Here is a 19,003-nt window from a genome sequence, read left to right on the forward strand (position 1 = left end):
AACTTGCTTTTTCTTTGTAAGTAGTTGGTTTCCCCAGAGGCTTGGGTCCGAGGACCATGCAAGGCCTTGGTTCTGTCCAAAACTTGCTTTTTCTTTGTAAGTAGTTGGTTTCCCCAGAGGCTTGGGTCCGAGGACCATGCAAGGCCTTGGTTCTGTCCAAAACTTGCTTTTGTTTCTTTTTATTTGCTTGTTTTCTGAAGGCTTGACTCTTCGAACAAGGTGGGGGGAGCTGGCCTGGTGTTTGAAGCCCCTAGGCTTGTCTATGTCGTCGACGACGTGGAACGTAGCCCCTAGTAAGAGCTTATGTTGGAACATCAGTAATGTGTCGCCGGTGATATAGGCACCTTCGTAGCCCCTTGTTCGACGGAAGCTCAACTTCACCATCGCTCGAGCTAACATGCAAGCCGCCCCACGGTGGGCGCCAATTGTAGGGACACAGTTCGCGTGGGCCCACAGTAGGGTTGGGTTCACACGTAAATGGACCCGTACAATATCATTTGTAGAGAATGGGGTCGAAAGGCTAAACCATGTTTACTCAGCCGTGGTTTAGTTGAGTTGTTCATGCCTGATCTAGAGGTGTTCACCCCTTTAGGTCTTTTTTCTTTCCAGAAGAATCCCCCCCCATCTTTAGGTTGTATATTTTCCTTTTATATTAGCATGCATTCAATTTCCTTCGTCCACGTGTAGGGTCGGACTTTCCAAGACTGACACCTGTCCCATCAGTTTCAGACCTGAGTTGCTGGGAGTGGTTGAGTAGGCCAAAGAAACACGACTCTGTGAGAGGCAAAGCTCTGTCTAGGGCCGGTAGTATTGGCAGCCTTTCCTAGATATTTTAGATTTCTTACAAGATTATCCCTATACCACTTTTGCCCCTTTCCTTAGTGTAGCTCTGGGCTAACCGAGGGCTGTACCTTCCTCGGCGGCTTCTATGGCCCATTAGTGCTTTGTGTTTATTGGGCTGGGACTACTATCCTCCTCGGCTTGGGCCTTAAGTATCCCCGTGAATAGGTGGATCTGGCCCATCTGTTGTCGGGCCCCACAGTTCCTGTTATGGTTAGATATTAATTAGAAGTTATTTTAGAATATATTTTCTTGTCTGTCAAGTTTTACGGAGTCTTTAAATGGGATCCTAAGTTTGTAAACGTTTTTTCATAGATTATTATTAATAAAATTGTAGATTTTCTCTCAAACTTTTCTTTGATAGATTCTAGTTTATCTCCTTGTGGATTCAGGGAATCCCTTGTGAATTCGAGGTTTACTACCTTGAAACTAACAGTTTAGTTTCTGTCCATCAAAGAAAGTATCGAGCGTGCTTTCTTCAGGCTTCCACAACATCAATTTTTACTACATTCTAGACGGACTAATTATATTTATATGTTTTTATAGCTCATTGTCATTTTCATTTTTGGGTTAATTTGACAGTTTCAACAATGGAGGAGAGGAGATTTAAACCTGGATTTCTTCTCATATGGGCAAGTAAGCAATGCTACTGAGTTACAAACCTCTTGACTTTTAGATCAAACTAGTCGCGAACCCACGCGTTGCACGTGATAATTATTTTATGGTGATTTTACTAATTTTTTTTACAATTTAAACTAATTTAATAAGGAGTAATGTATTTTATAATCATATTTTTATTTATTATAGGAATAATTATAAATGTAATATAGGAACAATCATAGATCATAAATATAAATTTTGTCGTACCAAAATGAAAACAATACAATTTTTTTTCAGAAATTCAAAAGGCAAATTAACGAAAATATTCATTTTTTTAATAAAATTTATTTATAACATCTTGTGAATCCTTAAAAAGAATATAAAATTTTGAAATTATTCTTTTTGTTTTAAACAAACTTTCTCAAACCTAATTTTTTCTGCCTACAATCCAAAACACCGAAAAACGTAACTAAAAAAAAATAATAAAACTTAACAATGATTAGTTGGACCAATTAGGAAAATAATTTGTTGTTGATAATCTATTAAGGTTATTTTCTTTGCAGAAATTGTAATTTCATCCACCCAAAACATATTATCAAGTAAACAATTATTAGCAAAATCTAAGAATTAAATTTTTATATATGCATTGTTATAAAATAATAATATTAATTAAAATAAAATTGCAAAAACTAAAATTTGTCACCCATCTAATTATTTTCATTTGGCTCACCTTTACTTTTCTCTAAACAAATGGCATTATAGAGTATTTCTAATACAACTATTAAGAGTATTTTTTCCACCACAAATGATTAAAAAATAAACAAAAAAATTGGTAAAGTCTCATAGTTTAACATCTAAATTGAGTACTATAAAAAATCATGTTATGTAATAGAATAATATTATATTTTTATATGCTATATTTACTTATTTATAATGCAATAGGATAACATTTAACAATTAAAGAGGAAAAAAAAAAACAATTAATTTAAAAAAAAAACTAAATCACATTAACCCAAAGTAGAGTTTAAAAAAAATATAAAAAATTATCAACCTAAAGAACAGATGCAAGATAAATAAAAAATCCACCAAAAATTTGAGAGAGAGAGAGAGATTTTTTTTTTTTTTTTTTTTTTTTTTTTTTTTTTTGTGTGTGTGTGTGGGAAAACTGTGCATAGAATAAAAGAGATAGTGACAAATTTATAATAAGGGAGTGTAAATAAGAAGAGACAAAAATAAAGGAAAATGAAGGAAAAGAGAAAGAATGATATTAATATAGAGGGTAATGGGGAGATGAAAAGGTAAGGGAGGGAGAAAGGTTGGAGAAATAGTGGGGAGATGAAAAGGTAAGAGAGGGAGAAAGGTTGGAGAGTGTAAATACTAAAAAAATAAATGTTAAAAACAATTATAGGAAAATTGGAAAGAAAAAAGATAATGACGTGAATGCTACGCTTTAATTTTTTGATATATATAGATAGATTAATCTTATACATGTGGAAGGTACTATTTAAATAAGTTACACTACTCATTAAATAAACCAAGTAATTAAAGGTAAACGTGAACTATTTTATCAATCACCGTAAAGTGGGTTGGAGGAATTTTCTTCCAAACCAATTTGAAGGTAAAGTTTTTCTATTTATTAATTATATTTCTAAATCATTGGAGTTAATTACGTGCTTTGCTAAACACGTGTAGTTCAAAATCAATAGAATTTTTTTTGATAGACAAAATCAATAGAATTGATTACGCTAAGCTCCTTTTTTTTTTTTTTTTTTTTTTTTTTTTTTTTTTTTTTGAGAAAATGATTACACTAAGCTAACAATACAAATTGGAATGAGGGGTATTGTTCCCTACAAAAGTTAAAGTTGTTTCCACCACTTAACATGCCACATTATTATTATTATTATTATTTGTACTTAGTATTACCGAAGGAAATATTATTGTTTCATACTCTAACATCCACACTCATGTACATCACTCACAGAGTGTATACATAAGATATCCACATTTTCCAACTGATGTCCACATTTTGTTAGTTGGTGTGTACAAAGTGTGAATGTTAGATATCCACATTTTCCAACTGATGTCCACAATTTGTTAGTAGGTGTGTACAAAGTGTGAATGTTGGAATGTGAGACAATCATAGTCCTTACATCATATTATTTATTTCTTTTTCTATGACCACAACCCTTGCCACAAGTCCCATAATAAAAAAAAAAACCCTTGCCACAACTTGTTGAAATGATCAAATATGAGTAATAGACAGTCACTTTCACATTAATCTACTACTTTCCACAACTCAAGTCAACCATATTAGAATCGTGGCAAAAAATGTGACACAAAAAAGTTGTCCCCAGACTTTCTTCCTTGTTAATTTATGACAAACTGTGCGGACATCATTATGCCAAAAATTGGGCACTTTAGACTTGTTAATGAAAGCTTAGGAATATATTTATTTGCAGAGGATCCTCTGATAGTGTACGAGGTATTGTATGTGACAGATAATTCTGTCACACACAACTCAGACTCCAAAGCATCTGATTCTCTCATTGATAGTTGATACATACATATATAGAATTTCCAAATTATCTACTTGAGTCCAATAGCAAGGTTGTTGTTCTAAGGTTGTTTTGGTCACTTCAAAGATTCAAATCTTTCTTATTATATGTTCTAATCTTAGTGCTTCGTACTACTTTGGTTATTTCTTGGCAACTCAAGAAGTCTTAGTATATCTTCTCAAAAAAAGAGGAGTCTTAGTATATAGCTTATTGTTTAATTGTAATAGACTTATAGTATATATGCAATATTGACATAGACATAGATCAAGAAGAGGCTATCATGAAGAGAAAGTATGCGGAAGGAGGAAGAGGAGAGAGTGCAGCCATTGACGAAGAAGAGGAGAAGATCAATACCTTCTTCACTTTGGTTAGGAACATCCGGGACACGCATAATCAGTCGTTAATGCGTGAATCAGAGGAGAAAGGTAAAGGAAAAGGAAAAGAAAAAGAAAAAGAAAGAGAAATGAAATCAACTTGGACCCCATCATTCAAATGGGAAGATTTTGAGGAGGATGTGCAATTGAGAAACAATTTTGTAATGCCTCCTAGTTCTTCCAAGAAGGAAGAACATTGCAAGACTGAAGAACAAGAAGAATTGGATCTCAACCTTTCACTTTGATGCGGAGTTATACCATTCTTAATAACAAGGTACGAAGAGATTCAAAAGAAGAAAAAGGTTTTTCTGCATTTTGATGTTTTCATTACATTCTTCCTTAATATGTTCACGTGTTCTTTGTCTTTAACCTTTTATTGCAGACAATAAAAACGGAGTTGTTTGGTCAATTAAGTTTGCACAGCTGTCCTGTGAGATTTTTTCACGTTGTATTTGGTTTTATCACACATAATCAATAAATAAAGACCCATTTAGATAATTTTTATACTAAGCTATGCAGAATTGACTGGCAAAGATGTAGTTCACGGACTGAAAATTCTGTACATATTGCAGTAAACTAATAGAAACACAATACTACTATAGATGAACAATGCCCATTTGATTCTTAGTAAACGACAGAACATGTATATATTGCTTCTACTATTTGGATTAGTAATATACAAAGGTGTATCTGACATACTAGAGTGTTCTTTAACTTTCAAGAAAACCTTCTCATAGGCAAAAATCGATTATGCATGTGTCCTTATCGTCCATGCACATCGGTGTTATTATTGCTCCTCTTTATATCCACATCAACACTTTTATCTGTAATGCACTAATAGCGGTTGAGGCAACTCTAGGTACTTTCTTTGATATTATATAAAATTCTTTTTTCTTGCAAAATTACTGATCTCGCATACACACCTCATCTGATAATGGTCAACTAGTATGTCTCATCTTCAATCAAATCATCAAATTCTGGTTTCTTCCCATTGATGATGTCAAACTACTTTTCTTTTTGGGCATGACCAAGACATGATTGTTGCACTTTTATTTTGGAATTCTCCACTGAATCATAAACAAAGACAAAGATCTTGAAATCATTAGAAAGGGACAAATGAACCTATTTAATGGAGAGCCCTTGAAGAATGAAGCCCCATTTGCGCAATTAATCAACTTTAAGAAAACAACACTGCAATTGAGAATGTAGGACCCTGTCTCTAGTTCACTTCACTTGAATGCTTGCTGGGGAAAATTATGTCCATTGCTTTACTTCTTCAATAACTGTTGAAAAGAGCCTTTTTCTATTTGACAACAGTTTTTCTTTTGTATGTTTGAAATTATTGGAAAGTGAAAGTTGACCTTCTGTTGGATTCTGATGGCTCTGATGTTGGGATGAGTCTCAGCCAAAATTAAAACGTCTTAAATAATTGCATAGCCAGATCAATATTGCATTTGCAATTCAAGTGCCAATTTTTATATATTGTGAAATGTATTAAGGAAATTCCACTTGTATTTGCGACTTTGTATGGGCTTCTGTACTATATAACTAGGTCTCTTTACTTAATTGCTTAAGCTTTTGGTTGGATACTCTAACAAAATGTACATACATCATTGTGAATGGAAGGCATAAATCAGGCAGGTTTTCCTTGCACCATGAAAGGCATGTGCCAGTTTGGTGTCTGTGTGTGCGCGTGTATGTGAGAGAGAGAGAGAGAGAGAGAGAGAGAGAGGTTATGTCAATCCATTCAATGAACAACCGCTAATTTTTTTGGTAAGAAGCAATAGAAATAATTAATTTCTCACAGAACATTCTCTGATATATCTTTTACAAATTGGCACAATTCTAGGGATATATATTGTGTCTTGAAGTAGGGAGCAGAAAAGGAACAACCTTATAATCCCAACCAAAACAGCACATTCAATACACTCAAATACAACAACATTCACTATTATATCTGTTACAAGAAAGTGGCACAAGGCTATGGTTATATGTCTACTCTAGAAGAAGGAAAACAGAAAGAAGGAATACTTTACAATGCCAACCAAAACAGCACATCAGAATGAAGAAAGAAAATTGAACAAACAATTGAAAACTTCTTACAAAGGCATAGATATTAGACAGGTCTATTCTTCCTCCTATTTTGTTTCTGTGTTAAGAGGACTCTTCCCTAAATTAGATGATTTCCCTTCACTCTTTGGAGTATGTGATTGTGGTGTCCTTGGACTATGTGGTCCTCTTCCACTAGACCGAGGACTTAGCTCCCCTTTTAGTTCACCAACACGAGGACTATACGAGGCACGTGGGCTCTGAAAGCTTTTGCGGTCATTTGATGGTGTTGCTGTGGAGCTTGTGATCTTAGGACTACTTACATGCTTAAACTCACCACGGCTTCTTGTGATAACTTCATCAAAAATCTCTCCTTCACCTGCAAGGGAAGCTCCAGCACCCAGCTCTGCCTCCTGTTTGGTGGACATCAAATATGCAATGAATGTGTAAACATTTTAAGCAGTACTAGTAGGATTAGTAAGGACTCATTATATGAAAGACTAAAGTAAGGATTTAACTTCCCAAGTTTTTAAGAAGAAAAATTTACCGTAGCAAGGGTAAATGGTAAAGCTGGTGCCTCTTCATACTCTGCTGCATCCAAGTCTTGAAGATGAGCGCCTTTGAAAAACTTGGGCAGAAAGTACTGCCTAACAGGAACCAAAAGCATGATCAGCATAGGAAACATAACCCCGGCAATTGGAATCCATGTAAGTCCAAAACATGTAAGCAAATAAATTGTTTGGAAAATGGTGAATGTTGCAATTGACTTGAAAGGCACTGTTTCCACAAAAGTAGCATGGTACTCCTCAAGGACTCTGCAGGAAAAGAAATTCATTTTATCTTAGAGATAGTGAAGAAAGGAAAATATAAATAAACTAAGGGAAAGGATTTAAAGTTGTTACTTGTATCTTCTGCTAGGTGCTGTGAAGAGCAATAAGATTCTTTCCCAGAATTGGTTGCCGGGTAAATTTTCAATGGCCATGAATGCAAAGTAGCCCCAAAGAACTGAGGTGGGTATCATTTTGAGTAAGGGCATGGCTGCAACACATCCTCCCACCATTGTAGCTTGAAGTAAGTTACTAACACGCTGTTCCTTCACCTCAACAGGCAATAGATCATCTATTTCCTTCTCAACATCAAATAATGTCTCATCAACTGGGGCATCCATTTGCCCCGTACTAGTAGCTGCTTGAATGGTTGATTCTTTTAATTCCTTTAGTCCCTGATAAAAAAATAATTCACATTATTAGTTTAAGCAGGACCTTAATACTGTCTTATCTTGACTTTGATGACTTAAATAATAAATCAACTATTTAGGTGAAGCCATTCACTAATTATCGGTGCATTCTCAGTTTGAAGATTAATTAAATCATGCAACTAAATGAGCCCCTTTGAAGTCATTACTCATTAACTGAGAATGCTTAGTCATAAAGATATGCACATGTTGTGCCATATGAGCCTAATAGTCCTTTGTCCCCTGGATTATATCCTTGAGGATATCATGACTATGATTTCGTGCCCTTTGCAAGAAAACAGCATAGCAATCTTATAACATGAAACCTAAAACCCATGTGCGTAACAATCTTACCTGAATTGAGGCCTCCTGGTAGACCAAAGGGGTCTGCATTTGATGATAGGCTTCTTGCATATTCCCATACAGCTGTCCCAAGCTAGCATTTTTTCTGATACTTCCACGTGCTGCTTGAACAAGTCTATTGCGAAGCAACTGCATAATAGCCAAATTAACATTTACCATGAAAAACAATAAATAAACAGAAAAAGAGCAATATCTACTGCCATATATACAAAATAGCATGTTCTGAAAATGGACTTTATGGATAGATTACCTGATGTTTAAGGGTAGCCAAACTCTTTGTATGCATTGGAGATTGTGGGATAACTCCATTTGATGGAGGGATACCAAGAAGACCACACAATAAGGTCTGCCATCAAGAGTATTCAATATATCACAGGAGGATGAAGTAGAAATTACAAATTTAGTGTATTCTCAATTGAAAGTGAGAAGTAGCAGGACGAAGTTACATACCAGAAACCCCAACAGAAGTAAGTCATAATGGTAAGAAGATGGTTTTCTCAAATTAAATTCTTTCTGTTGAGCTAGTTGAGATGCTACACTATGGTCAAAATAGTAAAGCACTGCAATCATTGTTGCAGGAATGAAAGCTCCAATTATGTAGACAACAGGAACATCTAGCATATCCTGTCGGGTTCAATTGTAAATCATCCAATCAATCTTCTATCCAGACAGAATACAACAAATCTTCTTGTAATTACAAAACTTGTGAAACATACCTTAACGACAGTCCAATTCTCATACGCACCAGGTGACCACGGATTTGGGCTGAAGAGGCGCCGTGGGATCCCTTTTGGAACACTGCCAGATGGTATGTAAGAAACAGCTGTCCAGACTAGAACCATAAGTGGTACACCATAATCTGCTATTAGGCTTCGAAGCGAACCTGTCAAACAAGTTGGAAATCTTTTAATTGATAGAAGGCACTACATTTACCACAACGTTTTGAGAGTATTGAAGCAAAGTTCTCTGCAGAATTTTCTGATACAGCACCAGCAACATGCAGAATGAAGCTTTCCGACTTACCAGACCCATACCGCCATGACCTCGCCTTCCGACTTTTTAATGCTGTTAGCAGAAGGCCAAATGACAGAACCAAAGCAAACATGCCATTGGCAAATCTCCACGAAGGTATGAACTCAGTTAAACTTGTATTTTCTCCACTTGGGATGCGAAACTCATCTACTAGCCCCTGAGAAATCAAACAACAACAAAAAAATGAAATTGGATTCTAAAAATAGCGAGAAGTCATACTACTGCTCTCATCTAGATAAAAGAAAGTTGAAGTAGTATATGACACTGCTGTGAAAGGCTTTAATAATATTAACATTTTGTGAATTCCCTGAACAACAGAACAAAGGAGTAGAAAAACAAAAATCAAGTTACAGAATTCTTACTTTTATAGCTTGTTGCATGAAGAGCATTGCTATTAGTAGACCAAACAATTCTCCCGCCACACGAGTAAACCTATTGATAATAGAGCATGCTCCTAAGATAGCCAGTAATATTAGCAGGAATGATGTCCAGACACATACCCTGTTAACATCAAATGATTAGATAAGTTCTGTGAATTATAGAATTAAACAAGAGAATTCAAAGCAGTATCGTGGAAATCCATGTCAAAGACATCAACATATATAGCATCTTTCCTTTTACAAGATCTTGAACACATTGCTTACCATCCACTCCATGCCAGAAACAAATTTCGACCCAAGCCTGATCTCTCTTTAGCAAAATTAAACATGAATGTATACATAATCACAGTTGGTTCTGCAACACCTAATATCAACAAAGGTTGACCTCCAATGATTGAGTGTATAATCCCACAAAGTGCAGTGGATGCTAAGGTTTGCACGGCTGTCAGAATTCCCTCTGCAAGTACCAGGTGGAAAATATCATGCATAAAGTTTTCAACATAATTTTCATTTTGGCCTTAATAATTTATCACGTTCCCTTATTCTCTTTGGGATTCTTTCTTTTTCCAATGCTTCTGTCTAATCAAGATCAAAGCTTTAAGCTTCAGTGGTGTAACTTTGGAGAATTATACTGTATCTTTTTAAGATAAAGAATATTCTACTGCAGATCTAATTAAAGTGACTAGTTTTGAAGTTTAGGTGTACCAGTGTCTCTCTCCAGTTGTTCACCAAATGAAATGACTGGTATTGCTGAGGCGAAGAATATATATGTGGTGGGAGCCAGAATCCTGAAAGCAATAAAATTGTGTCACCAAGACTGTATTAGACTAAATCATAAATAGTCAACAGCATACACAAGGAAGTTTATGATTGGAAATGATCAATTAAGATAGTATGTGAGTTTTACCTGTAGCCTGCTCTTATGCCACCAGTCCAGTCTTGCTTGTAACACCTTAATCTTCCTCTAAGGTCATTCTTGATTCCTTCAAATGGTACAAATGTCTCTTCCATGGTCCTTTCTTTGTAGAATTCAGTCAATGCGTGATCTTCCTTATCTAATGGCTTCCAAGAGAAAGAATAGCCTCAAGGACTAAAAACACTCAAGAGGGTCAAGTATAGTGGCAGTTCCATTTGTGAGAATCAAGTCAAGGTGAACGAATCAATTACATGATGTGGGATTTCCACAAGTTCTAGACTTCTAGTAAAGAAGGTGTGAAAGACTCAAAACAAGTGGGCTTGATTCAAGAAGAAAATGTGTTCATGGTTTAACAAACATGGCAAAGTGCATGATTCACTGCCTTTCAAAGACCAAAAAAGTGATGAGCAGTGTCACTTGTGATGAAGCTTCTTAAGTGCAGAGAGCAAGAGTAGTTTAGGCAGGTTGATCACCAACAAGAGCACCCCAGCATTCAGAAGTGCTTCATGGTATCAACGTGTGGGCATTGAGAAGAGAGGGAAGGTCCAAATATATTAGCTTCAAAAAAGGTGTTGTACAAAAGGGGAGGTAAATTTTTTGGTTAGACAGCAAAGCGAGTTATAAAGGAATTTTTAGTGAATCTCACTGCCTTTGCTAGGAATACAGATCATTCGTCTTCCAAATCCTTAACACCTCATTGGCCTATCCTTTTGATTGGGCCACGTCAGCAACTCAGCATTCACTTTTTTAGCTGGACCCACTTGAAAGTAGACTGTGTCTTCCTGTCAGAATGTAACCTCCCTTAGGGAATGATCAATAATGGCACTGTTAATTGCAATGTCCAAGTACACTATAGGACCAATATCCACCTCTGATCTTGTCATGTCTGCAAGGTTGTGGGCAAAAATCTAGATGGGTGTTAAATATTAATTGTTCAATAAGTCTGGATACATAATTTTTTTTTTTTTTTTTTTTCACAATAAGTTATATAACAAGGTATTAATGATAGATAACAAAATAATGTAGATAGTCTAATATATTGAACTTAACTTGATTCAATTACGTGTTCGTATCGTGTTTAATCCAATATATTGAAGTATTGGATAAAAGTTTTGTCCCTTTTATTGTTGTGTAAAATATTAATGTTTACCTATTAAATCTTCAGCCTCCTCTGCTCACAAATGGGTGTCTTCCTGTCCTTGCGGCATATTGATAGTTGATGCTGAGACCTTGAATTATTGAACCTAAAAAAAAAAGGCTTAAAAGAGTTGAAATATGAAATGGTGGCCCGGGAGCAGGCGGTATCAGCTTGCGTAAAGTACAACAAAACAAGTTGACCTAATTGTTCCACTCAATTATTCACTTTTCAATTGATTTTAAGTTGCATCAAATAATACTATATCTTTAGCATTTTCCTCTTCCGACCAATTGAACTATATATGGGGTTTAATTAGTTGACTGAAATATTATGTAGGTAGAGGCTAAGGAGTGATTTGAATTTTAGTGATATTGAATTGTACACCATGTGCTTTGAACAACTCATCATTTTATTAGCTACCTTACAGAACCATTCATTCACAAAGCCAACAAATAGGTTTCCTTCTATGAAGTATGAACAACGATGCAATATTCCTTCTTCTATTTATTTATTTTTTTCACTTTGATTTGGGGGCCTCTAATTAACATTTACATAGAATAGTAGCTTAGCTACTACTCTAGCCAAAGTTTTAATTTTATGGTGGCATATATGTCACATTCTTAATAAGCCACAAAAAAAAAAAAAAAAAAAACAATATCACAACCCTAGCCACGTCGAAATTATATGTATATGACATTACTTTGCATGCTTTATGTGGGGCCAAGCAGACATCATGGCCGTACAAGTTATAACCATGTAATTTGTTTTGTTACATCTTTTTTTAATTTTTAATTTTTTTATTATAGTATTTTTCTATCAACAAGAGATTATAATTATATAATAAATGAATGAATGAATGAAATGACTTCACCGGCTATAACCTTCAATTAGTTAAATGTTTTAACGGTGTTGGATAACTTATTGTATTAGCTTTATGTGATGTGGAAGTAAAAGTATGACGAATACGTAGCGTGGTGAAATTTTTATTATAGTGTATGGTCCTTAAATCTCTATATAATATAAATTTCCTAGCCCTATCTCAAAGTAAACGACCTTATCTTTTACAATTGGTCCTTCTAGCCTAGTGTTATCAGGTTCCTTTTGTAACCGTTAGTGCAAACCCCCGAAAGAAACAATTACCCAGAAAAAAAAAAAAAAAAGACCTTATATTTTTGATCTACTAATGGAATATTATATGATCTTAAAAAAAAAAAAATTGGAATATAATATGAAGGAACGAGGAATTGAAGATATTATTCATCGGGAGAAAATAGTGAGGATGTCACATAATGCTTTAATGCATTTATTATTCCATAATTTTTCATTTTACTACTAAGAGAAGCAACTTCAAAGGAAATAATAATAATAATAATTATAATATTGCTGATGAGGACAAATAATTGTATATAATAACTATTTAGTCATACGTACGTGTGCATTTGACATGATTAATTTTGCCAGCTTATTTTACTATTCAGCTTATTTTTGCTACTATTTATGGGTTCTACTATATTTTTTTTGTATTATTCATGGGTCCTACTGTATTATTTCAACTAATTCTTACCTTTATTTACAGTACTTTTAGCAAAAATTTTTTAGCAAAATAAGCGGATCCCAAACATTTTTTTAAGGCCACATATTTCTCAAATATTTCCCGTCAAGCATTCTATATATCTTTCCATCTTTTTTTGTTTTTTGTTTTTTTTGTTTTTTTTTGTTTTGAGTTTTGAAATCAAATGAGAATCCAAAATCATTTGCCTAAATTTGAGAATATTATATATCACTTTGAGTTAGAGTCAAACATACACATTGACAATTGGATTATAGTTGTAACTAGCTAGCCCTTAATATTAAACATTTGGAGTAATGTACTGGCCATGAAGGAATTGCCCGCTATTCTTGATATATTCTATACAAGCCGTAATCTTATTCACCCTAGGAAAAAGAAAACTTTTTACATAAATAAATAATTATGTTCTTGCTTAGGCCATGTGCTCTCTTTATTCGTTTCACACTATCATTCCTACAGCCAAATTACAATTAAGAATATCAGAGTCGACAAAAACGATGATTTATTTTCAGAAACCAACAAACAAAAGAGAACCCCATTAACATTTTGTATCTTTAAACTTGAAAAGAAAGTCTTTAGCCAAGGCGTCACTTGTAGATTCAAAGGGATCTACCAACTACCAACAATTATATTATACGTTGCTCATGCATATTATTATTAATTAAAAGCCTACGCTTGGTTAGATGTGATATTCATTTTTTTTCCACAATTATGACTTGGTTTACTTCTCCCAAAAATAAACACTATGAGTTGTTCGCATAACATTTAGATTCTGCACCCATTGGCAAAGGAAAAAGTTAATTATAGGGCGTCCTTTATTAAATTTTTGTTTCTTATAGTTTATGCATCTTAGAATGTTGCAGTTTTTTTCTGTACAAAATTGAACTCCAACAAACCCATGCAACCCAGCCCCCCTTCTAGAGAATATATCTGAAAAAGTAGTAATGTATTTGTTGCCTCATCTACAAAGAATAACCTCTCTTATATAACCAAAGAGAACCCTAATTTTGAAAAAAGAGATCCTATATTTTGACTCCCAAAAGTTTAGAGATAAACAATCTAAAGAACACTGGGAATGTAGGAGTTTAGAAAATTATAAAGGAAAGGACCAGGAATAGTTTTCTATGGGGTCCATTAGAGATTACCAATTGCCGATCCCTTCTTGCTACTATGTTTCTCTCTTGCACTCTTGTTTCGAATTTCATACAAGTTGTTCATTTTCAATCAAATAATCCTCTCAAGAAAGTAAAAGTTAAAAGCAATCGGAAATTTAATTATGTGATATGCCAACCATAGGGGGTCAGTCAAAAGACAATCGTACCCCAAACTGAAAACCAAGCTGCTAAAGAAGATTGACTTATGCAAATAATCACCACGAATGACCTAGCTACCGACCTATGGATCTCTTTCTTCAAGTCACTCAAAAAAGAAAAGAAAAAAAAAAAAAACTACTTATCTTACTATGAGATGATCACTGAACTATGAATAGGGATGGCAATTTAAATCCGATCCGCGGATACCCGGTCCGACCCGACCCTAATGGGCCGGATTTTACCCGGTCCGATAAAGAATAGGGTCGGGTATGGGTTTTAAAAAAAAAACCCAAAGCGGGTCTGGGTTGGGTTCGGGTTTTTATAAAAAAACCCGAAACCTGACCCGAAACCCGACCCGTTTATGACCTGGTTACCCTAAAATTACAAAAAACCCCCCCTTATATATATATATATATATATAGCTGTAATGAAAAACCTATTTCCCATTTTCCCTAATCCAGCCGCCTCTCATAATCTGATCTAATTTCCATTTCACGCCCTCAGCCTCACGCCTTAGCCTCACATCTCCAACTCACAATCTCATTCACTCAATCACTCTGTCTCAGCTCTCTCACTCACTGTCTCACACTGCCACAAGCCCACAAGCAGTCAAGCACAGGCAGTCCGTCGCCGATCTCACACTGTCGCCACACTGTCACAAGCCTATAGCTCTCTACTCTCTCAAGTCTCAACTCCGTTCGGCCTCACTGTCGCCGATCTCACTGTTGCACAACCCTCTTTCCCTCTCATCTTCCTCGCCTATGGCCTCACAGCCTCGCTCCACCTCGATCTCCATCTTTTTCTTTTCTTTTTCTTTTTTTTTTTTGGGTTCAGTTCGTCTCAAATTCTCAATGTGAGTTTGTGTTTGTGATTGTGATTTTGAAAGGGAAAATCATAGATCCAAAATTTGTGTTTAGGATTTCTGTGTTTATGTTTGTGATCGTGTTTGGATTTGTGTTTGTGTTTGTGATTTTGGGCCGGAAAATCATAGATCGAAGTTTGTGTTTCTGATTTTGGGCTTGGCTGGGCATGAGGGACGGGGCCCGTGGAGGCCCGACGGGGTGGGTTTGGGGTAAAGAAAAAAACCCGTTTAATAAACGGGCCGGGTTCGGATTTTTGAGACAGACCCGCGGGTCGGGTTCGGATATGAAAAAACCCGGTCCGAACTCGACCCGTTGTCATTCCTACCTATGAATCCTCCTGGTCAGTTGACCACTATAGTCACCTCCAATGCTCACTAACTCCATTCAAATCAACATTTATTATGTCCAATAGTCGTTGAACTTGTCCCATCTGCCTATAGATTGAGCTACTTCCCTTACACATCGATCCCTTCCATCTGCCTGAGCAGATGACTAAGAGCATCTCTAGTAAATTAGACAAATTTTTGTATTTTTTGGAAAATGAACAGTGATTTTTACCTTTTAACTACCCATTTTTTCAAATACACTTTCCAACAAATTCTCTATCTCATTTAAATATTATTTCTTCATTCATTATTTTTATTTTTTTAACAACTACACATCTTCCAACATTTTTTTTTATTCAATACCTTATTATTATAATAGAAAAAAAATATTTGAAGAATGAACAGTAGCTCATCAGACTTGATGAGCTGTTCATGAGCCAAAAAAATTTAGGATATAAAGAGTCCATTGGAGAATGAACAGTAGCCTATTTTGTGGGTTTACTCTCTAAAGTAGAAAGCATTTTGTGTTTAGCTCTCCTGTTGGAGATGCTCTAACCGTAGGTCTACTGTGAGGCTTTAGGGTAACTTGCCACTATATACGGCACCCCAATGATTTCCATTATGCTGAATAAGGTACGTAACCTCACATGCTAAGATTCTACCATTTTTCATTTGTTAATGGTGTGCATGGATCGGGTTGACGCAATTTTTCGACCTAACCCATCATAGTGGGTTAAAAAAAATTTAATCCAGCCCAACTCACATGGATCGGGTTGAATCCATGGGTTGGACTGTTTTATTTATTTATTTTATTACTATTATTATTAAATTGAGCAGAAAAAAAATATCCCACTTGTCATTTGCGTTGATAAACAAAATATACAAGAACTAGTATTTCAACTCAGTTATAAACAAAATATATCCAACTAAGTTGATAAACAAAATATACATGAATTAGTATCCCAATTCAGTTATAAACAAATAGGGGTGAAATGGGATTGAGAGGTGGCAAAGAGAGAAATTAGATTGTTAAGGTTTGCAAGGTAATTGGGTTTTATATAGAAAGAGTCAAAAAGGAGAAAAAATTAAATAAAAAAATTATTAATTATATATTATTTTTAAATATATATTTTAAAATTTAAATATATAGGTGGTTCGGGTCAAGTTAGGAAGGTTTGTGATTGTTATGACCCGAACCCAACCTGACCTATTATTAAATTAAAAGAATTTGCATAACCCAACCCAACCTACCAATCCCTAAAAATTGACCCAACCTTGCGAGTTGGGTTGGGTCAGTTCAATTTTGGCGGGTTGGTGGGTTGGTTACATACCCCTATTTGTCATATTGGTTTACTGGCTTAATCATTAGAGCTTCCTTGGAGTTTGCTAGCATAGAATGAATGTTTCTTTTTCTCAACAATGTATTCGTTAGATTTGAAGGATTCATCATGATTTAGTCTTCGCCAAAATCCTTGTTGTGGTTTAGTCTCTATTTTGAAACTTTACCCACTTACAATTTTTTGTTTCTAACACATTGAATTCAAATTTTATTTCCCCCTTTTTGGTTCGCATAGAAAATTATTAATATTTTATGTAAGTACAGTGATTGCAACAATAGTTGTAGTGGTATTTGTGGCAAGGCGATAATGAGTAACTCATTATCATTACCACCATTGTCGTTTCTGCCACCACTATCGCCTCGATTTTGCCTCGCCTCGCAAAGGCAGTGGGGTGGGGATGGGGCAAGATTTTAGCCCCACACCACGGGGCAGGGCGGTGATGGGTTTAAACATTTTAGACCCACCCCACCCCATCCTTACCCCACGTTGATAAGTGTTAAATTATAAATTTTTTATACCCTAAAACTCTAATATTTAAACAAACATATTATCAATTTATTTTATTCTACTCAACATGGCTCTTTGCCACTCTTTTTTCTCTAGCAAGGTTGGAAAAAAGATATCAATCTTAACATTTTCTTTTGTCTTTATAAGAAACAAATTTATATACTATTGAATTATTGATTTTTTATTATGAGAATTTTATTTTTGTTGTGATATTGTCTTATTAAACACTTTGATAATATTATTTAATTTTTGCTAAAAATTAGTTTGATTTGAAAGGATAAATTTATTTGTAATTTCAAGTATATTTTTATTAACGAAACAAGTTTTATTAAAAATAATTGTAATAGTTGTGGGCAAATTGACAAGAAATAGAGTTTTATGAGGTGGGGTGAGGCTTTGCAGGGCCCCAAGGGGTAGGAATGGGGCAAGAGAATTTTCCTATCATGCGGGGGAGGGGCAGGAATGGGGTAAGATAAAACCATGCGGGACGAGGGCGAAGACCCCATCCTTCAGACCTGCCCCGCCCCATTGCCATCTCTGCGCCTCCACCACAAATACCACTACAACTATTGACAATGAGTCAATGACACAAAGGAATGGAAAAGGTAGATACACAAGGGAATGGCACAAGGGAAAACATTTTCTCCTTTGAGTTACTTTTTGTTGATTTTGGAAAATGTTTTTTGTTAACCACAATTTTTTATGCATCCAATGTCAGAAAAATGTTGAAAATATTATCCAGAACATATTTTTCGTGGAAGCAAATTAAACGTAATAATGAGTGCATTTTTATGAAATTTTTAACAAATACTTTGTAACCTTTTACTGTATAGACTTACACCTTTTTTGCCCTTTTAATGATTTCATAAACTTCCATACCTAAATAATAGTTTGATTATTTTCCGTGAAATACTAGTACCAAAATGAAACACGTCAAATTTGGAATAAAAAAAAAGCTTTCCCAAATCCAAACTCATTAATTATTTTATATCCAAAATCAACTCAAATCCTATTTAAAATTTTCAAACCTGTGTTATTTATATTTAAAAAACTCAAACCTGTTGGTTCAGGTTATCTTGAGTAGAGTTGAACGTATAGGATTAACTTGAGTTAACCTTAAATTCATATAAATTGACTAAATTTTAAGTTGGCCAAAAACCTATTGCAACCCTTCTCTTTTATCTCAATTTGGGACCGTTTGTGAAAAAATATATGACATTAAGCATTAATAGAACTAAAAAAAATGTTAGTTAACATAAAATTAAACATCTATTCTATAAAAAAAAAATAAAGAAGTAAAAAAATTAAAAATTAATTAGTATTTCCTTTTCATAGTGAGAAAAATAATGAAAACAGAGAGATATAAGAAATGGTGGTATAAAGAACCTATCTTCCGTAGATTTTTAAAGAGAAAGTAATACACATGTTTTTTTGAATGTAATAATAATTAAAAAAGAAAAGAAAAAGATTAATAGGTATTTATTTCAATGTTGCTTTCTTCCAACCCCCACCCCCACCTTATCAAATTCTTAATGGCATTTTGACAAAATTTCCTCTCCTATCTTTGGCTTGACTTACTTGCCCCGCCTACTGTGCGCCAGTT

At 34.7% G+C, this 19,003-nt stretch overlaps 2 protein-coding genes across 2 annotated transcripts; one reads left to right on the forward strand and one right to left on the reverse strand.

The window, feature by feature from the left end:
- The first annotated feature begins 4,275 nt into the window (after positions 1–4,275).
- On the forward strand, positions 4,276–4,614 carry LOC126708108 (protein NIM1-INTERACTING 1-like). The gene has a single exon (XM_050407929.1). It carries the CDS (start codon positions 4,276–4,278, stop codon positions 4,612–4,614), a length of 339 nt encoding a protein of 112 aa, XP_050263886.1.
- Positions 4,615–6,293: 1,679 nt separating this feature from the next.
- On the reverse strand, positions 6,294–10,968 carry LOC126708777 (probable boron transporter 2). The gene is made up of 12 exons (XM_050408710.1): positions 10,335–10,968; positions 10,133–10,215; positions 9,692–9,884; positions 9,410–9,548; positions 9,039–9,204; positions 8,732–8,898; positions 8,466–8,639; positions 8,266–8,361; positions 8,007–8,144; positions 7,321–7,640; positions 6,966–7,233; positions 6,294–6,831 (listed from the first exon to the last, which is right to left on the reverse strand). The coding sequence occupies exons 1-12, from the start codon at positions 10,436–10,438 to the stop codon at positions 6,508–6,510; spliced, it is 2,172 nt and encodes a 723-aa protein (XP_050264667.1). The 5' UTR covers positions 10,439–10,968; the 3' UTR covers positions 6,294–6,507.
- Between the last annotated feature and the right edge of the window lie 8,035 nt (positions 10,969–19,003).

Source organism: Quercus robur, chromosome 12, assembly GCF_932294415.1.
Source record: "Quercus robur chromosome 12, dhQueRobu3.1, whole genome shotgun sequence".
Classification (NCBI taxonomy): domain Eukaryota; kingdom Viridiplantae; phylum Streptophyta; class Magnoliopsida; order Fagales; family Fagaceae; genus Quercus; species Quercus robur.